Here is a 26,233-nt window from a genome sequence, read left to right as displayed (position 1 = left end):
TTGAGAGCCGGAGTGATCGCCAATCAATTGCTAGCACACGGAGACAAACAACCATCCACACTAACATCTTTGGACAATTCAGTTTCCGCAAAGCTAAGAAGCAGGTTTCCGAGAAACCAAACCCACAAGCTCTCGACTGTGAGGCAAATGTGCCAATCAAGAGATCACTCGGCTCCCCTTCATCTAAACACCATTTTACAAAAACAACTGGCCTATGAAGGAAAGAAAGTTGAGCGTTGAGTTCTTTTCCTCACCAATGACAGCATTGGCAATGGTGATCTTTAACCACATCCTGTCCCGAATCTCCAGGCCGGAGTCCGGCAACTGCATAATCTTGACGATGGTTGCCATGTCTGTTTTGCTTGTTGATAGAGGCAAATCGTCAAACTCTGCAAATATGAAGAAGCAACAAACAAACAGCAACCCCCACCCGAACCTAATGAGTTCTGTATTACAAAGTGAGGGTGGCGGTGACAGTGGTGGTGGTGGGTTGTTACCATAGTGGGGATACGGTCCTGTCAGGGCAGTCGTGTGTGAAATCCAGGCGGCGGGGTCAATGGGCCTCACTGGCTCGGCTGCTCATAAGTGACAATAACACAACTCTACTATCCACTTCCCACAAAACGCCATTTTCTTTCAAACGTTTCCAATGTTTGTCCTACCTCGAGGGATGGTGAAGTAGCTTCGAGGGGAGGGATCCCAACATTTGGCAACAGTAAGACTAATGGGACTGAAAAGAAGAAACCAGCACAGTCATATTTCAAGGAAACTTTCTTCTTTGTTCATGTCCAAAAACTCAACAATTAAGTGGGAAGAAATTGCAAGTGACTTGCAGTGGATATGAAGTCGCATACCAGTTCAAATGCCAGGGTTTTTGATGTTAAAAAACAAAAACAAATGGAAAACTGAGTTCAAAACTTTCCTCCCCGATTAATGTGGCCTATAGCCTGTGCAACTTAGCCTACTAGAACTGCCGAAACTTTATCTGGGGTTAATCAAGGACACTCAAAATTGTGACAGGTGTGTGCCGACTCCCATTGATTGCGAGTGGTTAAGCCAACATATATAGATAAAACTGCGTGCACACTTGTACAACGATATTATTGCAAAAGTCTATTTTGACAAACAATATTTTGGAAATAATTTCATATTTTCCCCTTTGAGAAAGGTCTGGCATTTGAACAGCTTTGTTATCGCCACTGTATTTGTGAGCAAACAGAGGCATACAGATTGCATTGCATTGCGTTCTTACCCAGTTTTGGAAACAATCTCTCTCAGAATCCTCACAGCGTCATCATTGCTCATGTTCTCAAAGTTGACATCATTCACCTGAACAAACACATGGCAGAGTTTGGTAAGTGGCTCTGAGCAGAACAATTTCAAGTCACGGGACACTTGATAAGAAACACCTGCTCAGCGACAGTAACTGTCTCCGCCTCTTACATACGATTTGATGTTATGATATTTCATGTCAGCATCATGCAGTTCATCTCTCAACAACTTCAAACTAGCAATAAAAATATTACTACATAACAACCTCAATGAAATTGAGGCGTCAGTCATCAATCAGTGTGTATTGTGCAGGCAGCAGGAAAAAGGTGAGTGTGTGCATTTTAACAGCGAGGATCATGTAGCTTCAGTAAATGAGGCCTCACGTGTGTGAATGGCCAATCAGCTGCCCATATAAATTGAATGGAAAAAAAATGGAAGAGTCTTTTTTCATGTACATACTCATTATAAATTTTAAAACAGCTAAATTCTATTTTTCGTTGTAATTTCTCCCCGTCTTAGTTCTTGACTCAAAGCAACCCTCTCGTGGCCATGAAAGAAGGCAAGCAGTGTGGCTTTTATTTACATCCATCCATCCATCCATCCCTTTTCCGATCCGTTTATCCTCACAGAGGTCGCGGGGTGCTGGAGCCTATCCCAGCCGTCTTCGGGCCCTAAACCGGTTGGCAGTCAATCGCAGGGAAGCTTTTATTTACAACTGACAGGTATTTAAAAATGAGCAAAAAAGAACCAAGCCAGGCAAAAAGAACATGCAAATTAGGAGGAGGCAAAAATAGAAATTTGACGAGCCAACTCCGGGAATAAGGCATTGTGGTTATTAAAAGAATTTAAATGACCTCCTCAAGAGCCGTGCTCTATTTGGCTCATGTAAATCTGTGTCACTTCTCCTGATGAAAGGCACACTGTGAGGATGAGGATGCCCATTGTACCTGCAGGAGCATGTCTCCGGGTTCTATCCTGCCATCAGCAGCCACAGCTCCCCCCTTCATGATGGAGCCGATGTAGATGCCGCCGTCGCCGCGGTCGTTACTCTGACCCACAATGCTGATGCCCAGAAAGTTGTACTTCTCTGTTGGGGGACACACAGAGGGGAACGTTTGAGTGGTATATCACTGTCGAGACAGTCCATGAGAAGAAGAAGAAAAGAAAAAAAAAAACGCAGGCACCTCAAGGCATTAAATCCCTTTTCTTTTCTTTGAGAAGCACTTTCGCAAATCACTGGCTTCATTAAGAAACAACTTCCTCATTCTGAGGTGACATTTTTTTTTTTGCAGGTTAATCCCAGGGACCTGAAGCAAGGGTTTTATTAAAGATTAAGAATAGGACATTAATTAATGAATGAACATTTGCTTTCCCTTTTTAATATAATCACATTTCTTCAGTAGGGTAATGTCAAACTTAGCATTTCTGAAGAAGTAGTGTGGCCCTAAAAAAATATCAATTCTAATGTTTATATGTGTGTGTGTATATAATATATATCAGATCTACTGTAGCGTACTGCATTATGAAAGGGAGCAAATAATAGTGACATTCTAAACATGCAATACACTACATCAGGGGTAGGGAACTCTGGTTCTGAGAGCCATGTCCTGCATGTTTTAGATCCCTCCCTCCTCCAACACATCTGATTCAATTGTTCATGCTCGTTTCAGGCCTCCACAGAGCTTGCCGATGACCTGATCATTGAATCAAGTGTGTTGGAGTAGAGAGGGATCTAAAACAGGCAGGATATGGCTCTCGAGGAACCGGAGTTCCCTATCCCTGCACTAGATTAAGATCCTCTTAATCTTCTTGTCATATGTTATTCCTCCGGTCGACATACCTCACAATGCAACATTATTAATTTCTGGTTTCTGGTCCCGTTTAGCTGTGTGTATGTACTTGGAGGATTATTCATGATGATACGTGCCATTTTCTCTGCAGACACTTGTTGGACTGCCTGCTCTTTTGAAAAGTTGGATATGCTCAGTTTTGATGCACTTCCAGCCAGACTGGTGTACTCGATGACCCAAGGATTTACAGTAATTTTGGTGTTTCATGATTCCAGGTCAATCTTAGCAATTAGCATGGCTTCTTTACCGTATGCTGATAACAATTCGTCATGCCTTCATGAGAACGATACTTGTAAGAAGTGCAACGTATTCACCTTTGCCCCAAGCACAAAGCGAAGGTGATGATTAATGACTTAAGAGCGAAGATGACATATGCATATATTGGTGTTCCAGCACACCAGGTCAAGTCAAGTCAACAGTATTTATAGAGCACTTTCAAACAGCCATCGCTGCATACAAAGTGCTGTACATGGAGCAATTTAACATGCACAATAAACAGTAAGACAAATCGGTAATAAAGACGGTAGAAAGCACCAAACAGTAAAACCAAGAACAAATCTAAGTCATGCTGAGTCGAATGCCAAAGAATATAAGTGAGTTTTGAGGAGGGTTTTGAAGATGGGCAGCGAGGAGGCTTGCCGAGTGTTCAGTGGGAGGTCATTCCAGAGAGAGGGACCAGCAACAGAAAAGGCTCGATCCCCTCTGAGCCTCAGTTTAGTTCTTGGTACTAAACCAAGAATGTGCACATGCACCAATGTGCATGTGACCAGCCCGGCGCGTCGCAATGCTTAAATTCAACTGAAATTTTCTCTCTCCACCCCCGATTCTCAGTTTTGCCATGCTATGCATTTGGAGCAAAATGCAAATTTTGACTGGCAACCTACGATGCGAAACAACTTCTTTCGACTGTTCCATCAACAGGAATCGGAACTATTTAATACAACATAAAGCAGCTTCTGCTCTTCTTGCAAGACTGTCGGACGAGTACTTTTATGAGAGGATGTTAGAGCAGGAAACGGCTGGAAGTCAATAATTGATTTATAACACCTGGGAGGAGGAGGTATTAAGATACAGGGGGAAATCGTAGTAATATTGAATTAGTAGTATTATTCAATATTATTATGGATGATCAAATATGTTTGAAAATCATGTGTTTCCTTGAGAACTGTGTTGGAAATTCGAACGTACCTATGACACTTAAAGGGAGGACTTACCCATGTTAAGTGTGACGGTGATGATGTTGAGGCTCATGGTGGAGTCTGTGATGCTGCTGAAGGAGGAAGACTGCAAAGGCAGGAGGAGGACACAACATGTGATGCATGTGGCAAATAACTCCGGGTGACATCAAGTCAATAACATGAAGCCCGCTCATTTGCGTGTCACGCTCAGCGTCGCAGCCAATTTCAGCAGCAATGTGTCTTCGAGGCACTCACCCGGTCTATTTTGGAGACTTTGTGTCTCCGTCGGCGGAGCTTGTGCCTGCGCATCAGCTGTGAGGAGGTGCTGTGTTCTGTGGAGCTACTGAGCCTAAAAGACGATGCAAGAACGTGATTTAAATTCAAAGATTGATCATCCTTGTAGGATGTCAATTTACTCAAGAGACACAAGTACTGATTTGACGTTCCACTGCATTACAGTTGTACTTCAAACCAACTTTCTATGTTTGTCATTCATGTTGGTTCTAAAGTGTGATCATGAGCAGTTACGATTATTGTTTCTAGAAAATGTGAACTTTGAAGAACAAGAATATTGTAATTGTGAACATTTTGCATATATTGAAGTTTCCAAATGAAATATTTAGAACCTGCCTATTACAGTGGACGCCCACCTATTTGCGGTTTGGCATTCACCAATTCACCAATTAGCTGATATTTTTGCTATCATATGATTTCTTGCATAAATACTTTTTATTTTTGTGACACAATGCTGGCTACAGTATGTACAGTTCTTTATTCTATTTTGTCTTTCATTGAGACAATGAATGGTTATTGTGGTGCTGTCAACCCCCCACCCCCTCACCCAAAAAAAGCATCAAACTACCAGTAGTTGTTAGCTCAACCACACTTCAGTAGCAGAAGGCTGTTGTGTGTGTTTAGGCAGAAGTTCCTTCTACACACATTCACTCAAATCAAACAGCAGCCACGCCGGATTTGCGATTGGCAGTTAGTGGGAGAGGGCTCGATACTGTCAAATAATTTTCATATCAGTCAAGGTCAAATATACGTTTAGAGTGACGACTGCCGGACTAAGCCATATGTTGGGCATAATTAAAAACAGATCGCAGAGTAACCCCCCCCCATTATGGCAAGCCATTTGAGCATTTATTCCAAATCCCTGATATCAAACATAAGTGTGTTACACTAGTTCGATCTCCTTCAGCACTAGTTCGACACTCGGCCACACTAGTGACACCGAATGTCGAACTAGTTGCACAGAAATCCTCACTAGCCACTCATTTTTGGCAACTAGTGCCACTTTTGTCCAACTAGTGCTGACAAAATTCTAACTAGTGACACCTGGAAGCACACAAGCAGAGGGAACTTCCCAGCTAGTCAGCTTTTTTATGCCCTAGTGGCCCACTAGACCAAACTAGTGAGGTTCAAAGTCTTACTAGTTTACTAGTAAGGTTTAAAAAGTGTTAACTAGTGAAACGTGGATTGTTCTAACATGTTAACTAGTGGCCTATGATTTCCTGCACTAGTTAACTAGTGGGAGCTGAAATATCCACTAGTTAACTAGTGGAGGATAAAACATTGATAGTGCACTAGTTTAAGACCGTTAAAGCCTTGATATCCAACTAGTGAGTCCAAAAATGTTACTTGCTCACCAGTGATGCCCCAAATATCCACTAGTTCCACTAGTGCGACATTTTGACTTCACTAGTTTGACTAGTGAAGTCAAAATGTCGCACTAGTGGAACTAGTGGATGTCACCCTACTCACTAGTCAACTAGTTAAATGGTCGTTTGATTTAACTAGTTAACTAGTGATGGCAAAATGTTCACTTGTACAACATGTGAAACACTAATGGCTCACTGGTCACACTAGTTACGCTAAGTGCTAATCAGGAGGCAGGACAGTGCCAGAAGTGAACACCTCCTATTGGCTCCATAATAAGAGCACCACCGAGCAAAAAATGAACCCTTTAAAACCTGATTCTGAGCTTTCACAATTATTTACCGCCATTTGCGTAATATCTACAGTATACAGAAGGAATCAAGCAATTTTTACCAGTCAATGTATCTGTAGGTGATGTTTATTTATTATGTACACAGAGATAAAGAGTAATGGTACAGCTCTACAGTATCTTTCCACTTTTATATATGTATGCTATACTAAATAAAATTATTAATTAATAAAAAAAATTAATTAATCATTAAATAATGATGTGAATTTTCAGTTGTTGCTAAATCAGTTAGGATGCTATAATTTGTGGTGTAGATGCGAATTTAGGAGAGCAGGACAATATTTCGCATTGCAATTGGAGCAGCAGCTTGGCTGATGATGTCCCCAAACCGGCTCATCTATTATATTTGTCGTGCAATACAACGAAAATGAGCACAATTGAAAAACATAGGCTTCTTATATTTTAAAATAATATCACATGTTTACCGTTCTGGGGTTTCTACAATCATGAATGAAGGCATTATTTACAGCATCTTGACAGCAGTGTGATCGAGCAGATTAGATGGAGTAGAATTTGATTGGGGCTTCACTGATTTATTTCATACAATTCATATCCAAAACACAGTTGAAAAATATTTGATTGTTAAAATATTTAAATACAAGAACTATATCAAGAAATTAACAAAACATACACAGTTTTTTTAATGAGGAGAAAAGTCTAAAAACATATCACAGATGACAAACGTTGTGCCTCTCCTCCTCCTGTTCTTCAATGAAGCTGATCACCCTCCAGCTCCCGTTAGAAACATCGTGCTGCTGAAGGTGTGCCGGCAGAATGGTTGTGATGCAGGAGGTGCTGTGGACTCTCCCAGAAACGAGGACCTAGTTTAGTTTAGTTGTAGATCCAGTAAAACATAGTGCAAATGTTACATTATTTATAATGCACAGTTACAGTCTTGTGAATATTAAAAAATGTACTTCATGTAATGCAGGCAGCGAATAATTCAAACGAACTAAGGCAGCAAACAGAGCAAAATCATGTTCCAAACATTAACTTTAACTCTTTTTTTAAATGTCAATTAGCTTGTGAGTAATAAGACAAAATGTGACTGTCAGAGCAAACGGCAGATTTGAGAAAGTCCTGCCGAAATAAATCTGCACCCGACTGCGACTGTCAGCGTTGAACTGCCGCCATTGCTGTCAAAGTCAGACACATCTCCGAAATCGTTGGAGCAGATTTTTAAGCAGGCTTCATCTTGATAAATTGACCACATATCTGACATTTACACCATAACTTTACCGCCTAAAATAATCGTAAAACAACATTTTGGGGAACAACAAGAGTAATATTTACCCGAAAAGCTTTCAATGCGTCTGAAAGTTTTCTCCTCCGTTTTTGTTGGGGCTTGGCTCGAAATGCATCATGATTGGCTGCCCGAAGTCCACGTGTCTGTCGGACGTGCTCTCATTGGTCTACAATACAATCACGGATGAATAAATACTCAGAGGGCTTGCCAGGCAAGCCCTTTGAGTATTTATTCCATATTGCCCACTAGTTCACTAGTAAGATCATTTTGACGCTTACTAGTGAACATGTAAGGCCATAAATGTGCCCACTAGTTCACTAGTAAGATCATTTTGACGCTTACTAGTGAATATGTAAGCCGCAAAACGCCCACTAGTTCACTCGTAAGATCATTTTGATGCTTACTAGTTGACATGTATGCCCCAAAACGCCCACTAGTTCACTAGTAAGATCATTTTGATGCTTACTAGTTGACATGTATGCCCCAAAACGCCCACTAGTTCACTAGTAAGATCATTTTGAAGCTTACTAGTTGACATGTAAGCCGCAAAACGCCCACTAGTTCACTAGTAAGATCATTTTGAGGCTTACTAGTTGACATGTAAGCCACAAAACGCCCACTAGTTCACTAGTAAGATCATTTTGAGGCTTACTAGTTGACATGTAAGCCACAAAATGCCCACTAGTTCACTAGTAAGATCATTTTGAGGCTTACTAGTTGACATGTAAGCCACAAAACGCCCACTAGTTCACTAGTAAGATCATTTTGAGGCTTACTAGTTGACATGTAAGCCACAAAACGCCCACTAGTTCACTAGAGACGTTCGTGTTTATTCAACTAGTTAACTAGTGGGAGGCATTTTGTCTCACTAGTCAGACCAAGAAATGAACTTGTGCAAGGTTTGACTGAACATTTTTGACATTTTTCCTACATGTTGGGCTTTTCTTTTCACTTGTTGGTGTTAATCAGCACTTGTGAGCGACTGTGCACAACGAGTGCAACAAATATCTAACATGTAGGGATTTTTGTTGCACTAGCTCATGTTTTTGGCATACTAGCTGGCATGCACATCGCACTAGCTAAATAAAATTGCTTACTAGTTGACATGTGTGCACAACTAGTGAACTTGTAACGTTTTGTAACTGCCAAACATGTAAACTAGCCAAATGTGATTATTTCACTAGTAAACTAGATGTGTGCACATGTCACCTAGTGCCCAGTTTTGTCAAACATGTTCAGTCAAAGTCTATACATGTTCAGCATTGAGCCTGACAAGTGAGACAAAATACGTTCCACTAGTTAACTAGTGATATGAAACTCTGTGTCACTAGCTCACTAGTGTGTCACACTGAACCCAACTAGTTTACTAGTGAGGAAACATGTGTATCACTAGTTAACAAGTACAGTGAAAATGAGCCCAACGAGTGTAACTAGTGGATATCTCTACATTGACTTGTGAACATGTTCACATTTTGAAACCGTCTAGTTAACATGTAAGGTCAAATCGATTGCACCTAGTTTACTAGTTTGGATTTCTGGATTCACTCGTCGACATGTAACCAATAATGGGCATCCTCTAGTGAACTAGCTGCAAATCCTCAGGACAACTTGTAAACTAGTGTAAAACATGCAAATGAAGTGGGTGTGATTATGACAAAATCTGAATCCCGATTGGTGTATTTTAACTGCAGATCCAATAGGAATCCTGCAGCCACATTTCTGCCCCACCTCCTCATTATATTTTGTGCAACTAGCTTACTAGTGAGCAGGTTGGCATCCACTAGTTCTACTAGTGAACATTTTAGACCTCACTAGTTGAACTAGTGCGACATTAAAAGTCACACTAGTGCAACTAGTAAATATTTGGGGCATCACCAGTGAACAAGTAACATTTTTGACACTCACTAGTTAGATATCAAGGCGTCAAGGGGCTTTAACTAGTAAACTAGCTACTGTTTTATCCGCCACTAGTAAACTAGTGAGTATTTCAGCTCGCACTTGTTTACTCGCACAGGAAATCACGGGTCACAAATTCACATGTTAGATTAATCCATGATTGACAAGTTGACATGTTGCTGAAAATGAATGACTAGTTGGAGTTTGTATGCAACTAGTTCGACAAAGTGTGTCACTAGTGTGGCCGAGTGTCGAACTAGTGCTGAAAGAGATCGAACTAGTGTAACACACTTATGTTTGATATCAGGGATTTGGAATAAATGCTCAAATGGCTTGCCATACCCCATTGCTCTGCCTGACATCAATGATAACACATAAGGAGGAATTATTCCCTGATAGAGAGATTTGACAAATGAGTGATTGGTGCTGCCCAAAGAATCAAAGATTTATCTTCCATGAAAGATCCCCTACTGAAATGGTGATTGTGTATCAATTCAGGAATACAGGTAAAGGAGAAGCTCTTGTAGTGACATGGCACAGTTGAGACGAAGCTTACCTGCTTGCGTCGTCGTCGTCTTCGCTGTCGACAAACGAGCTGGACTCCAGCTCGCTGCTCATGACGGAGGGGCTGTCGTAACCCATGGCCGAGTCCCTCACAGTGCGCTCGGATTTAGAGTGACCGTTGATGCGAGGGACTGGAGACAAGTAAGAGGGAGTGAGGGTGGCCGCAACATTAGCTTCACCAACACATTTGCTGCCGTTTCCCCAAGATCGGCCACTAGTGAACACACTTTTGATTATTTCAGAGAGGTATTAATGTTCATCATTGTGCTTATCGTTTGCAGAGGTGTACAACTGCACTGCATCACGCAGAGCTGTTTCTAATATTGCGCCGCCATCCTTCAAGTCGGTGGGGTAGCCAAAATATTCGACACGACTCTGACTTGAAATGGCGGCATTGCCCATCGTTATTTTCCAATGCCTCATTAGATTGCGCTGGTGCCACTAAAATTGGGTGCAACTCAAAACTAGGCAAAATTCCAACAGATTCATGTGGACAGAAAAAGATTGCGACACAGTACATGATTTGAAGTGGGAACTAGAAGCAGAGAGAGGACCCGGCATAAAAACATTTTTTTCAAAATCACATGCAGCACACATACACTGCCGGCGGTGGGTAGGGGGCGCCTCCGGGTAACAGCGCATCGGTTGCAGCACTCTGCTAAAGCGGAGAGGGCGAGGCAGAGAGCACATCTGCCGAGCTCTGGCAAAACATTCCAGCAATGTGGTCGCTCCCATCGCAATAAGGTGCGCCTCACAAAAGGGTAGCTTGAGCCAACAACCTCACAGCCATGGCCTCACGTTTGTTCCCGCACACTGACTGGCTGACTGAAAAATAACCACGCATGTTGTCATCTAATTCTCACCTTTGCGAAGGACACTAAATCAACAACAACAAAGGTGACTCACCACAGCCGATAGCGAGCCTTGATCCTACGTGCTGACAATCTGATAGGCCAGGACCAAGTGTTGTCTATGTGCCGCTTCTCATGACACACGCAACTATAGGACGACAGGTAATCTGCCTCCATCCAATCAGAGCACAGAAAGGTAAGGCTAGCTTTACGATGAGGAGCTGTCCTCCCCCATTGCTGTCTCAGTTGAAAACATCCTCTGCGTGTTTTAGCCTTTTTCCTCTATTTTGGACGACAGCTGTTTCTGAGCGAATGCTTCAAAACGGTAACACAAGCTAACACACCTAATGTCTCTACACGCTCTCCGCCCGATGGCAATATCAGAAATGCAGATCACCTGCTGGCCTTGGAACAGATCAAATCCCTCCACCAAACTCCATCGCCCCTCAGGGTGCAACACCTGTTCCAAAGCCTTCCAAGAGTTTCAATGACATTATTCCTCTCAAAGCGCTCTGGCACAGACAGAAAACTCAGAACATATGATCTCTGGCTCAACAGGTTCAAGCGATCATCTCTCAAACCGCATTGAGTCTCTGACAGCATCACTTGGAGCGGGTGTATAAGGTGACCGGGGAATTCCTGCCGCCGACGCTGCAGGCGGCGAGGCTTCGACTGTGGTCTTTGTTATGGCTTCACATCCAGGCCATGGGATTGTGGCTGCATTCGGTCAGCCAATGCAAATGATGGCAACTACCGGTTCATGACATTGGCTTTACTTGGTTGCTTGATTTATGAGAGCTGCACAACTGCTGCTGCAGCACCTAGGAAACAACCAGCAAAACTGCCGCTTCCATTTAATGAGCCGAAAAGCAAGCCTCTGTGTGTGAGAAACACAAAAAAACAATAGACCATTTGCAGATCTCGGGTTGTGCGGTGCATTATGGGTAAGAAACTCTCCTTGGCTACCAGCTTTTCCTTTCAAACTATTGGAAAGGAGCGTACAAAGCTGTGATTTGGACCATTCACGACGTGAGCAAAGTGATCTGAGGCAACAGAACACTCAGCGAATCAAACGCTAATGTGCCATGCCACAATGAGATTGAAATGCGGAAAGATTGCTCGATTTAAAAAGTGTCTGAGACGAGAGCATTTATTTCTGCCAGGCTGATCGCATGTTGTGTCTCTCACTAGTTTCGCTGTCCGGAAGCTCTTTTCCTGTAGGGATATTGTGGCAAATGAAAGGAGGTTTACAATGCTTAGATTCCCCACAGCCCCCCCCCCCCCTCCCCATATCAACGTTCAAGCCTCAAAATTCCATGAGAGCAGTTAAACGTGGCACAAAGTACACCTGGAATTTGTTATACGAGGCATAAAACCTTTTCAACAATGCCTGCCAGTTTTAAGGCATACAGTTCAAAATACACCTATGCACGGTCATAGAAAAGCACTTGTTTGGTAGCTTCTCTTTTTTTTCACCTTGATTCTCACACATGCGCAGAGCAGATCTGCAAGTGGCTTATTAAGTGATGGTAAGAATAAGTCTGCAGGAAAAGAAATGATTCTAATTCGTCAGAAACTAGCAAATGAGAGAGTGAGAGCGAGAGAGAGTGAGGGTTGCAATAATAGTATCAATTGTTGCCATGGCGACAGCAGATAATTAGAGCACACGGTTGTGCTCATTTCCGTGTACATAGCCTGTCACAAGTCATGAGTATTGTCAAATTTGGAAAAAATATGATTGAACGTAACGTATGCAGCGTACATTAACACAAAAACATATACAGTAAATATTCCCATCCCCGGAATTCTATGGAAAGGAATATCCTTCACCCGGAATAAAAACCGATGCATTAACATTTTGACTACGATATTACGTGTTACCGGAACTTGCGTAAGCGGAAATTCCACTACCCGTAACCCGGATGGAGGTGTAATGCCGCGGGAGCTTAAATACACGTAACGCCCACCCGATGCGATGGAAAATACACAACGCTGAAACAAGTTTTCACTTCGCGTTTTTCGATCATCAGATTCCAAACGACGACGTGTAAGTGAGTTTTTATTGCCATGCGTTTTACTGTAATTGTGAATGATTTTAACTTTATTCACTTACATCCTGGAGAACGCGGCACTAGCTTAAAAGCAGCACCCACTCGACATGACGGAAGAAACGTGTTCGCTTCGCCGTTTTCATTCATCAGATTCGAAACGAAGACGTGTAAGCGACTTTTTATTGGCGTGCGTTTTACTGTAATTGCGAAAGATTTTAACTTTATTCACTTACGTCGTGTAGATCATCGCATCGAAACGTAGAAGAACTGTAACGACTGGAGCGGAGCGAGTGAAATGCATCCGTTTGAGCGAGGCTGGACACAAAGTTAAAAAGATCCAGCAGACACTTGGAGTCGGAAAGACGCAAATCTACGAAACTTTAAACAACAAGGCATCGATTCAACTCCTGATGACAAGCCACCATCCAGCAAGGAAGCAATGCAAATGGCAACAAAAATCCTTCAGTATGCACAAGAATTACCAGACATCGGTGATCAACGGGACAGTTACTTGCAACTAGCAAGAAAACTGTATGACACGCAGGCAAACATTGTCACAAACCAAAGAATGCATCCAACAAAACAATCCAAAATACACATTTTTTTCCCAAGACAGAAAAAAATAAACATTAAAATACTGTACGTATTTTACTGTTGTGATTTTTTTTTGGATACACCTGTATTGCAGTTTTTGTTATACAAACAGTTTTTGGACAGTATATTTTTGTATTTTATTGATTGTGTTGTTACACGTGCATTTTGTCAACATACTTGCAGGTTCATAAAGGGCATGTACCATGCTCATTTCCCAAATGAGGAATTTCTGTTATCAGGACAAATTGGACAGCGCAAACACGAGTCCGTACTAGAGAATATTTACTGTATTACTAACATGTACAAAGACACACAAATGGTTGTTTGTTTGTTTTTTCTCCTCGAATCTACTTGGGACCTGTCTTAGATCTACCGGTCGATAAGGATCGACGTAATGGGCACCCCTGTTCTATACTGTTGTTTGGTTTAGTGATTGTGCTGTTCTTAAATGCCTTATAGTTTAACTTGAATCCCATTTAGAAAGAAAATAAACATGTTTTGCATGAGAACAACTGTGTTGTACTCTACAATTGATTAATCGATGATTTGTTTGATGGACCAGCCAACAGTCTCAGCGCTCACTTGGGGTCACTGTTCAGAGTTGTGTTTAAAATTTAAACAGTTGAAGGAAAATTGAAGATAAATGCAAGTTACAAAAAAAAAACAAATACACAAAATCTGGCAAAAGTCGGACCAAAAAATATGTTTGAAAATCACAAGCACAGTCAAAAGATGGTCCAATGGTAAAGCAGCCCTAACACTAGTGCTGGAATACGAGCTGGAGAAGAACACATTATTGAGCCGGTCACAAAGATTGGTTGTGATGCAAGATGGAATACAGAGAGGGGCAGCTGTCCCTAGTGTGCAGCATCTGATGTCAATATTTTACGTTCTGATGCACAGCTTGTCACAGGCGCCCGAATGAACATGTTGGGGTAGGCAAATTATTTTGCAATGGCGCACATGGAAAACTGCAACGCTTGCCGAGGGCCAAGCCGACAGGCAAAGCTGAACTTTGTCTCAATTATTTTTAATGCAGCATATTTTTCAGACAGTTCAAACACCAGTTGCTAATTGCTCAAGAACATAGGCTGGGTTTGGAAATAAAGCGCGCCTCTCCCAACACAAACTCAGAGTGACGTGAGGGCATGAGAGTGAATTTCCAAATGCAACCACTGTTGACAGTAGCCATCGAGTTGCGATTGCACTTGAAACTTCCACTTGTAAACTTCAGAAAAGCTTTTCTTCGGGGGCGGCATGGCTCAGTGGTAGAGTGGTCATCTCCCAACCCATCGGTTGGGGGTTGGATCCCCGGCCATTGCGGCCATGTCAAAGTTTCCTTGGGCAAGATTACTCATGTCGTTACACTTTAAACTTCAAACGTCAATTTTGTGCACCCACCGCCAAGTCACATTAGCCCCTCCTAGTCAGGACTCTCAAATATATACAGTAGATAAGTGGGAAGTATAAAATTATTCACAGTGATGTATAATACTACAGTGATGACTTATAATAGAGTGAATGTATACGGTATATGAAACTGTAGATTTGCATTGTCGTTTTTTTGCAATCATGGTTGCTAGAGGGGCCGGAAAAGTCACTAAACCGTGGCCAGCTTCATTTCTGCTCATCTCCTTTATTTGCTTTCTGTTGGTTTTTCTTCTTTCTTCTTTCTACCCACATTCTTGCTGCTGGAGGCTGTAAATTACCCCAGTGTGGGACAAATAAAGGATATCTTATCTTATAGTCTGAGCTCTCGGTCTCTGCCTCACTTGTGCTATGAGGGTCGGTCAGAGACTGCAGAGGCACCGGATGTGGCCCCCGGGCCCTAATTTGCTCAGGTTTGTGTTGGGGGATACAAAGTTCAGAGTCAAATCAAAAATGTGTCATACTTACGCTCGGTTTCTCGAGCTCTTCTCCGCGTGCGCTCTCTTTCCCGTTCGCGCCGGTGGCTGAGGAGTGACTCTGTGCCCGTCTCAGTATCCAGGCCATCACGACTGCTTACCGCGTTGGCACTACAAAATCAGGAACACTTGAGGTTAAGAGTGGGGGGGGGGGGGGCAACTAATGGGACCAACACTTCGGTACACAAGCACCAGCAAGCGTTCTGCACAGTTCTTGTGTTTCGCTTCGGAGGGGCTGTGCATCTCATATGAGGACAGTGTTTCAAATTCACAACCTTCAGCCATTAAGCTACGATAGACGATGTATTTTCCACGGTCATTATTAATAGCCAGAGCGGCGAGCTGCAGAGAGCGTTACTCTGGACAGTGCTGGCATTCATGAGATCCACTGAAAGTGCAGCCAGCTGGTGCCTTCAGCGTGATTTGAAACGAGAATGAGACACACAGAGTACAGAATGGCAAAATTGTGCATTGGCAGATCAGGTGTGTGCAGAGCAATGAACAGGCATAGGCAAGGGCTAGAGGACAAATTGGTACTCAGTCACAGAGCTGGCCACACTTAAGGCTGGTGAGACTGCTGTCACTTAATCCGCCTGTCTGTTACACCCATTTTGGTAAACATGTTTCTTCCACACGCATACATAATGCATGGACGTGATCATTCTTGCACATGCTCAGACATAAATGAGCACATTCACTGTGCAAAGACAGAAGGGGAGACAAATTCTTAATCAGCCAATGATAATCGGGACACTGTGTTAACATTCTGGAAGGAAAGCTGCTCGATGTGTAATGCTGGCGGTCGCTTCACCTAAGATGGACGTCACCGGCGAGGGCATGCAAATCGAGGCTCACGCTACGTTGAGGTGTTACTACGAGCAGCACATGTAAATGGGGGTGATGGCTGGCCATGAGACTGTGGCTGTTTCTCCATCCAGGGGTAGATTATTCAAGGCTAAATTGCAGCGTTGAACAAACGTCCACCCCCCTTTTATAAAACCAACAGCCCCTTTGCAGCAAATGTCCGCCCCTTCACTCTAGGGAAATGGAGATGGGTGCTTTTAATGTCTGTTCATCCCGATTAGCAGGCAGAAGCGCAGCACTTGCTTCCACTCTCAGCACAAAACAACCTACTCTGTACGCTCATCAAATGGAGCCATTCACACCCACAAACACGTGACCGGCAGGAATAAAGCGCAAAAGGCAAATGATGTGGTAATCATATTCCAGCTATTTAGGGAGCGCGGGAAGGGCTGGCTACGGCGACGAGGTTCGCCGCGGGGAATTCACTCGGCTTGCCTGTCTGACTCAAAGAGGAAAAGAGAGAGGGTGAGCTCAGGAGCGAAAGCCAGGAGGGTGGGGGAAGATTTGTGTGAAGGTCGTTGCACTGTCACTTTGCACCACATGAGGGCAGTAATGGTAGTTCCAGATGGCATCAGGAGGGCAAGCTGTTTCGCCAGCAGCAGAGGGCAAACTTGAGCCCGGACGTCAAATGCTGGATAGAGAGATACACCGAGACATGGCAGACTGCTTGTTCTCAATATAGAGCCTCGGCAGGATTGCTTTGGCCCTGCAATGACAACAAGCCTCAGCCCCCATACTGCCAGCCCTCCAAGTTATACTTAGAGCGGACCGTCCCTTTGGCAGGAGGTGCGATATTCTCCAGGTGTTAGTCATCAGGCTGCCAAGAAAATATTCCTGCCTGCGTGAAGGAGTAAGACGGACTGGGGCGCCGTAAGGGAGAGAAAAACTCATGACAATGCGAAGCTTTCATGACTGAGCTGGGCCCGAGAAAATGAAATTAGACTTTCAGAACAAAGTTGCAGTCCTAAGAGAATAAATCATATGCACTGTATGTAACATTTTCAGGAAAATATAGCAATATAGTGATCCGCCCAATTTCCGATTACTAAGTCAATATCTACAATGTAGACTAAGAGGGATTACGTAAAAATGGCAATTACTAGCTTACCCTCCTTCCACATTTCAAACACATTTAAACTCAGCAAAACACACTTTTAAATTAATGATAAGCACATTTGACCACAAACAAAGCAAAAAATTATATTAAAAAACTGCATGTATTGTAGTATGTGTGCATGTCTTTTGAAATGTGGGCCTCGTGGGATAGCATGTGATGGCGACATCGGCGAGGAGGCACGAGCTAACCCGCTTGGCACAAGCTAGTCTGCATGTCAATGTCTGGGCGTGAGCTGTGGCCAACAGTAGTTCCTGCGTGAGTGTGCTCATCATGTTGATGAGTCAAACTGTGGCTCTCCTTTCCTACACATGAGGACATGACAGATTTCTGCCACAGAAGGAGGATTCTACGCGACAGGCAAGGAATTTAGTTCCACACAAAATCCTGCAATTTTGCAGAGCCGCTGTAGGTGAACTGCAACATAGCAGAGGAATTACAAAAGTCATTTGAACTCTCTCTTTCATCAGGTAACATTTTTAGTTTTAGCATAACTGTTGGATGAGCCAGCATGCTTCTGTCTCTGTGCTTGAGAAAGACACACTTTTCTTTATGCACCTAAAAGAGTGCGCTTCTGACATCCTTCAGTCATGTGCCCTAATGAAACTACAAACTACTCTCCTTTCATCAAAATAAAGAAAATACAACCTAAGTCATGTAAAATATTTCTGACAACAAAAAATTTAAAAAATGAAAATTTGGGGAAGTACTCACTTGGCCATTGGAGCATTTTCTTTTTTTCTTTTCGGTGTGTTTATCAGGCAAATACGGTTGAGTGCTTTGAGAGACTAATGCTACTCAATGACTGCCTGAAGATGGTTATGCTGCAAAGGCTATTTTAGAGCAGCATATGCATCGTTTGTACAAATAAGAGCCAACAAGCGCCTCTATACTCCATGGCCCACAAGGAGGGACTAAAAGTGGCCCCGGAGCATGATTCTATAGTTCCCTTTAAGCACATACCCGAGGTGGCAGATTCACACATACTGTCGGCGCACGGCAACTTCACCTCCAACCAAGTCTGTGATGATGAATCTATGCGGCTAACTCAAATGGGTACACTGCAGTAACAAGGTCACGCAGGAGTGTGTGCTGGAACACGTGTACGTATGCGTGGAATTGTGCACACACGACGAGCAGCGATTGGCCTACTCACTGGAAAGAAGGGGGCCGGGAGTCACCGATGCCGCCTGTTCTCTCCAGAGGAGGGGGCAGCTCTGGATGGCTCTCTGTGCACTGGGATCCTCCATCAGAGTGAGTGCTCTCTGCAAGCACCAACTAGGAGAGAAGGGGAATCAACAAATAATCCAGCAGTCACACTCACACAATCAATTACAGTCAGCACCGTACAACTGTCATTTTACATCAAATATTAGTGCTGCTTTAAACAATATAACCCTCAATTGTTTACGTCGTCACCATTTTGAATGCATCAGTACGAATGAATTCATGTTTATTTTGAAAGTAACAACAATAACAATAAAAACACATCAAACAATCAAAAATAGACAATGAGCACCTGCCACCAAACATGCTCAAAAGAGAGTGCGAAGAAGTCTAGCCCACCCCTTCTGCAGATTTTCTTCATGCACCGCTACATATCTATTCTTTGTCCGTCGTAAGTGTCATACTAAAGATAAGGCCCGACTACATGTTGATAACATCAAATCCACAAGACGCAACACATTGAGAGAAACACCGTACCAAACCATAGGGAACCTACATACTGTCTATCAAGAAGTACAAATGAGCAAGACTTGACTCCTGAACTCCAAGCGAGTGTTCAACTGTATCCAGCGAGTGTGACTTTTGTATTTCATTCAGGATCGATCATTCTGCATCGTTTTAAGCCCTCCTGTAGACTGTTCCATAATTTGACCTCTTGCAATGAAATTCTGAATCTCCTGTTTGTGTGAATGGTGTTAATTTTGAACTTTGATTTACCACTTCATTCATTTATAAGCCCCCCTCCCCCAAACATTTGTTCAAAGTTTTGTTGAAACATCTTTTTAACTTTGTGCACAATCTGTGCTGTTTGCAATTTCACTATTTTTGATCATTTTGTCTCGCAGTACTTAGCTCTGTTTCTTCACTCATGCAGTGTCCAAGATGGTCCGTAACGCAACAATATTCGTCAACCTCATGCTCAAGACTTGACCAATCAACCTTCGCTTAATCCAACTGTTATGGTAACTGGCTCACCCTTTCAGTTCATCATCATCATCGTCATCAGTAGTAGCAGTAGCAGCAGTATGTGACTTGTGTTTGTTTCCGCCAGAGGCTGTGTTGATTGGGAAACGTTTGGCACACATTAGGTGTTGTCAGTCAGAGGCTTTAACTTTTGAATGAACACGTACTTATGTACCCTGATTAATGGACTTTAAATGGCTCTTAGTAGGTGCACACTTAGTGCTTGTTTATTTTGTTGTTTGAATTGTTAAATTACATTACTTTGTTTAATTACAAAAATCACCTGTATCGCGGCATCAACTCGACTAAAAGTCAAAGTATTTGACAGTATTGTTGTCTGGATTTTGATGAGGAATGTTATTTCGAAGGCGCTTGACACTTGCATCCAATACCAAGAAATGAGATGCAAACTAACTGAGGAATTATATATATATATATCATTTCGAGTCATAGGTGTAAACAAAAAAAACAAAAACAACAACAAAATGCCCCCCTGCAAATGAAATGGGCAGCCTGCTGTACAATGGCGCTCATCAATAATTCAGGCCACAGCTTTAACCTCATCTTCATTCTTCAATGAGAGTGGAATGGCGAAAATGTAAATCCTCTGCTAACACGACAGCTTGATTTAATTGGACATCCTTTATTGTCCCCTGGAGACACTCTGGTAATTACACAAAACTGTAAGGCAACTCAAGCGACAGAGTGACAAATGAGTGCGTTGCTCCACATGGAATTGATCCACTGCACAATGGATGGTCAAGAAGCCGAGCATAAAACAGCATAACTGAAGAGTGTTGAAAAAAAAGCTCTGTGGAGGCGATCCCATTTGGATGATCCACAAGAGCGGCATAGAAATGCTTTAGGAGGCATGCACGCATGTGTGCGTGCCACACGTGCATGGCTGTCTCATTAAGTCACTTACCCAGGACACCACCCTGCCATTGAAGCAAGGCAGCTTGGCGTTGTCATCAGAAATCTCTTCTTTGACAACCCTGTGGAGGAGAATGACACACAAAGTCAGGACAACAGCTCGTTGTCAACAAACAACAACAACAAAAAACAGAAATTTTGGAACTAAAATGTTGATGAGACATTTTAGCGGGTTCTTGTATTGTAAGCAGCCTAGAAAAAGGGCACTCATCGCTGTACCAAACCAAGCGCATTTCTGAGGTGGGGCAAACCTAAGCAAACAGACAGCGAAATGAAACAATCTCCGAAAACCGTAGGGGACATCAAAAAACAACAACAACAAAAAAAATGTCTTCCTTGGAAATAAAATAAATATTTCCAGTGCTATCAGCTAATGGGGCTTTAAAGACTCGATGTGTTTCTCGTTATTCAAAACTGAGTTAATGCTGAATTCTGTGACCAAACTGGTGATTAGTGGACTAGCAAAATAATCGTTTGTGGCAGCCTTATTGTCCACAAATATTTGCAAACTGCAGACATTATCATTGTTACATGATGCGAGTTTCACATGAGCTTCCCGCGACAACTTCCAGAATGTGGCCCCACTGGCTCTATTTACTTCTGGCTGTGTTGCAATGTTTCGTATGATAAATGTATACATTTTCTTTCAACAAGATATGTGTACCTCTGGATTATTTGGCTGCTTTGTAGCCTTTAAAAATAAATAACATTAGCTTGATTTTAAAAATCAATCTTGTTCCATGATCCCAATTAGCTGAAAATGATATGATTGGGCCTGATTTCTAATCATGTGATGGGGACATCCCTACCTCCCCGCAGCCCCTGCCACACACACACACCAAAATGAGGGTTCTGTTATCTACGTGACATTTTTATATATTGCACAATGACATGCTTATGTCTTACAGCACGCACAACCTGTAAACACAAATTAAGAAAAATAACATTTTTAAAAAACAGGTAGGTTCACACACTGTAATGTTTCACACACTGTAACGTATGAAAGAAAGCACATTGGGACCTTCATCAGTGGCTGTAAATGGCCATCGCAAAATACCTTGCAGTTAAGCGTTGACCTGCTGGGGCAAAGTTCAACTGCAGCCGGTGAAACAGCTGCCAGGCACACGGAGATGGCGTGACGGAGATAAGCGGGCCAGTACACTTACAGACGTGATGATTTTCAGGCAGTTGTGGTCGAGCTTATATTATGTGCAACAAGTCATTTTGATGTTACTGGAGCAGTGTCAATGACTGACATATCTCCACTGGAATTTCTGCCATGCCTCAAGTTTGGTGTGAGTTCTTACAGTTGAACCAGAGACTTATCGATCAATCTGTGAGACATGTTGTCCTCATTGCACCTACTCAAAGTGGCTGAACAACTGGCTAAACTATGTAAACATAAGATGTACTGTATGCGTGCGCACACGTGTGCGCGTGCGGGCCTATTGTATGAAGACATATGTGCCTCTTAACAGATAGATGCACACAGTTGAGAGAGGCACGTTGCTTTGCTGTTAACACTGATTTTAGGATTCATGTTTTGAGTCTACAGAAGGCAAACATGCCACCTTCTTCTTGATTTGTTCTGACACTTGGCAACAGTTTGAAAGTGCACTACTGACACCTACAGAACTTAAGTGGAACATCAGGGACTCAAACTATACTATACTGTGCAGTACACTGTGTACTGTAAAGTCATGTCTACAAGTCGTTCCATGAAATGTGAAATCATCACTTACATTTTACTTGATGTTGCATGCAATTAGCTCATACAATGTATGTTTTAAATTTCAATTGACAATTCAGTTGTTATACAGTATATATTATATAAACGGTATATATTATATATATATATATATATAGTGACCCCCAAACTAGATGAGTGGTTGCAACAGATCCCGGGAACAACATCGGACATCTCAGTCCAGAAAAGCGCAGTGCTGGGAACAGCAAGGATACTGCGCAGAACCCTCAAGCTTCCTGGCCTCTGGTAGAGGACCCGAGCTGAATGGAGGACGGACACCACCCGAGGGGTGAGACGAGGAATTAATTTTTTTATATAAAGTGATCCCTCACTCTAACGCGGTTCACTTTCCGCGGCTTCGCTGTTTCACTGATTTTTTTAGTGCAGTTTTTTAAATGCTTTTAAACAGTGCATTGCGTTCTGCATCCTGATTGGCTAAGGCACCGACCGACGTGTACAGTCTCTGCACTCGTCTCGGTACAGCTTGCCAAATTTACCTTTGCAAATTATTGGTCTTTGGTTTCATTATATCAGTGGCGGATGCTGGTCTGTCAAGGAGGGGAAGCTCAATTTCGGCCTACATCATAAAATGTGTCTGTTTATTTATACGTGAATACTACTCTCCGTTCCTTTTCAAAAAAATGAAAAGGAAAAGGATGCCTTCGCCATAAGATCATTGGCTCATTTCGCTGTCAATCAAAAGGAGATTGGGCCTCAGAGAGATCATCCAATCATCATGAAGAAAAGCTGAGCTTCTGTACGCCCACTGTCCACAGACTCCCAGGGATGCTGAGCGTCCAATGGGCGGGACAAAACCAGCAATTATCCAATGACTTGTCTGGTTTCAATGCATTGGGACAACCTAACCGGAACTCTCTAGACGTGCAGCGTCCGCGCGATTGACGCTCGGCGTCCACACAGTTTAAAGCACAGTGAAGCTGTGGGAATGAATGAGAAGAGAGTCGTGTCGTAACCAGTACTGTAAAAAGAAGCTGATTCGGAACAAAAGTTGAGCGCGTTGTAGCGCATATTTAGTCAATGACATGTCCACACAATTGTACGTACACACATATATTTGATCACTTACTTTTTGACATTTTAGGGGAAGCTGAGCTTCCCTTGCAGTCTGAGAGCAATCGCCTTTGCATTGTATACATAGTTCAGTATTGTATAATAACTAAAAAATAAAGCTGACTATCAAGTAGCAAGTACAACTTTATTGTCAAATGTGCTGTATGTGAAACATACAACACATTTGAAATTTCGTCCCTCTCACATTTTCTTTTTTTAAATAAATCCTACTTCACGGATTTCACTTATCACTGGTTCTTTTTGGAATGTAACCCCCGCGAAAAATGAGGGATTACTGTGTATATATATACACACACACACACACACATATTATGTATATATATATATATATATATATATATATATATATATATATATATATATATATATATATACACACACACACACACACCTGTATATGTATATGTATACTGTATGTATGTATGGTAAGCGTGGAGTCCTGTTCTAATGTTTCTGACAGAATTTCAAAAAAAGGAAAATTAAGATCAATTGTGATTTGTGCCTAAGAAGGATCTACTTTAATTATTTTGCTCAAACATCGTTATCATTTATCCGAATAGTTTTCTGTCTAAATGCATCGTGCAAGAAAAATTGTTAGCATGACAGGCCTACCAATAAATAATAAAGTGCACTGACTAAAAGGAAATATATTATGACGCCAGTCAGCTTCTCTGCCACCAAGCTAGCAGGTTTTCTGGGGGAAACACTGCATTGCATTATTTCTTATTAAACCACAAAAACAAGGTGAGATTTGAAGGAAAAAGTGGATAACCACAAAGAGGAAATGGCAAGCTGGCTGGAAGAAAAAAAACTGTGGTTATCATCGATTCCTCCCCTCACTGACTGCATTGACCACAGAGACTCTTCAAGCTTTGCTTTCTAACCGCAGGTATCGCTGACATCATGCCACAAACTTGCACATCCATAACAATCACTTTCAGGAAGTATTAAAAAAAAAAGCATTATGTCTGACGAGCCATTGATGTTGCATCAGAAAGAAGAGCAAGCCCTTTTCACCATGTTTATATTGGTCAGCAATATGCAAAAAGAATACACCACGTGCAGGCGGACCAATAGTATTGACTTGTGAACAAATGGGAAATTTGGACATCAGATCTTTTGGCCCGATACCAGCTATATTTAAATTATGATTGCAGTCGAGGATGACTGTAAGACAATAACAAATACACAAAATATGGTACTGCATTGGTACGGCTTGGCAAAGCCAGTTAGGTCTTGCTGACGCGTAAATCTCCCAACAATTTTCATTTTTGATTGGCTGTTACATCTGAGCTGTTGCTAAGCCCTGAACTGCCAATTAAAAATTTTGAACCCAGTCAAACCAGTGGCTGACGCTAGGTGATTCACGAAAACTAGTGACGGAACATCTTGGTGCAAAAGCTGTGGATGAGGGAAGTTCGTGCCAACAAAGAGCTGCAACTCTCACACTGAGACGTGCGAAGGTAGAGGCACGGCACGACCATCGGGCAGTCTCCGGCAGCCACCGAACACTTGGTGAGAATTTCCCGGCCACTGAAGACACTTAGCCACGCTGCGGAGGGAGTGGCGCTAACGCAGCCTTTGCGGCTTGTGGAAGTGGCGGCCGCTGGGTGAGCTGCTGTGTCCACCTCAGGAAAAAGTCAAAGGAAGTGCCGACTAGTTATATTGAAAGTACTTGCATCCTCTCTTGCTAGTTGCATGACCAGTTGTGACGATCAACAAACTAGCAGCTGCGCCTATCCTTCCTCATTCTGCCGTTCAGCATAATGAATGACTAATCCCATAAACATCTGTTACCAAACCTCACCTGCAGCTCTGCAAAATAACTCTATTCAGAACATCGCAGGTTTAGGACAACCGAGTGGCAATAAGATAACAACACAGCATGGCCAGCGGGTACAGGAAGCAATTAGGCTCCAAATTGAAGACAAATAGGCTATCAGCTGGTTTGTGGAGGTCCAAGTTAAGACCTTTTTAGGGCCACTTTGACCAAATGCAAGACCTCTGATTCACTATTTTATGACCACTCAACGATGTTTGATTTTTTTTTTCTCCTAATAGGCTACAGTCAAAGTGACTTTCGGCTTCCCTGTCAGGGGTCATCACACCACAGCGAGGCACTCGCACGGTTTGCCTGGCGCAGTTTTTAGGCCCTTCGTGACTCAATCCACCTATTTTTCTGCGGGCTTGGGAATGGTAGCGAGTGCCTATTGGTGCACTGACTGGTATTCAAGCCTGCACCGTCTGCGTGAATTACAGCAGCATGTACCATGACAGTATCAGTGCTTTTTCAACATTCCACAGTAAATGTATAAATCCTTTTTAGTGACTGTGTGCCAACTATCTAAACATATATGAAATATAACAAATATCTAAACACAAAACAATTATAAAGCAACATTAAGGGGTTTATGGCATATGCAGTATTCACTGTAGAAGGTATGAATATGGCCTACAGGTGTATATTTGGACTCAAATGCTTATTGATGAGGTCATCATATCTGTCTCAGTGTGAAAATGGCTTCTGACCGCACAGGTGGATGAGCTTCTCGCCTTATGTGCGGCATCATCCAACAGTAGTTTTCCCGGCTGCTTGGGAACTACAGCGGCAATGCTAGGCACCAAGCTAACTTGCTCCGCACAACCTCAGAGCTTTGGCAGGCTAGTATCGAACAACAAAAGGGCAAAAAAAAGCACACACAAAAAAAAGAGAAGCATATTATGGAGCGTAATCAAGTATGAAAAGCAAAACTGGCGGGTAAATTAATGAGTGTCTACAGAGAAAACAATGCAACAGCTACTAGGGCAGAGGTGGGCAAACTACGGCCCGCGGGCCGAATCCGGCCCGCCGAAGGTTGGTCCACAATTAAGGTTCGATG

General features: G+C 42.6%; 1 protein-coding gene across 3 annotated transcripts in view; it reads right to left on the bottom strand.

Annotated features, from left to right (window-relative positions):
• Nucleotides 1-26,233, bottom strand: part of LOC147211132 (segment polarity protein dishevelled homolog DVL-1-like) — a 41,511-nt gene that overhangs the window by 7,882 nt on the left and 7,396 nt on the right. For 2 of the 3 annotated variants that reach the window (XM_086122366.1, XM_086122348.1), the window contains exons 2-11: nucleotides 20,508-20,577; nucleotides 18,549-18,670; nucleotides 15,407-15,525; nucleotides 10,007-10,145; nucleotides 4,556-4,649; nucleotides 4,337-4,406; nucleotides 2,220-2,359; nucleotides 1,253-1,329; nucleotides 663-730; nucleotides 255-575 (exon numbers count right to left, since the gene is read on the bottom strand). In XM_086122366.1, coding sequence (XP_085978492.1) covers nucleotides 255-575; nucleotides 663-730; nucleotides 1,253-1,329; nucleotides 2,220-2,359; nucleotides 4,337-4,406; nucleotides 4,556-4,649; nucleotides 10,007-10,145; nucleotides 15,407-15,525; nucleotides 18,549-18,670; nucleotides 20,508-20,577 — 1,220 coding nt within the window. The remainder of the gene's footprint in view (nucleotides 1-254; nucleotides 576-662; nucleotides 731-1,252; nucleotides 1,330-2,219; nucleotides 2,360-4,336; nucleotides 4,407-4,555; nucleotides 4,650-10,006; nucleotides 10,146-15,406; nucleotides 15,526-18,548; nucleotides 18,671-20,507; nucleotides 20,578-26,233) is intronic. The other variant, XM_086122358.1, reaches the window with a different exon arrangement.

The sequence above is a fragment of the Hippocampus guttulatus genome, chromosome 1 (genome assembly GCF_054856545.1).
Source record: "Hippocampus guttulatus isolate MCC_2025c chromosome 1, RoL_Hgut_1.0, whole genome shotgun sequence".
NCBI lineage: Eukaryota > Metazoa > Chordata > Actinopteri > Syngnathiformes > Syngnathidae > Hippocampus > Hippocampus guttulatus.
This window is presented reverse-complemented; position numbering and strand designations above follow the sequence as displayed.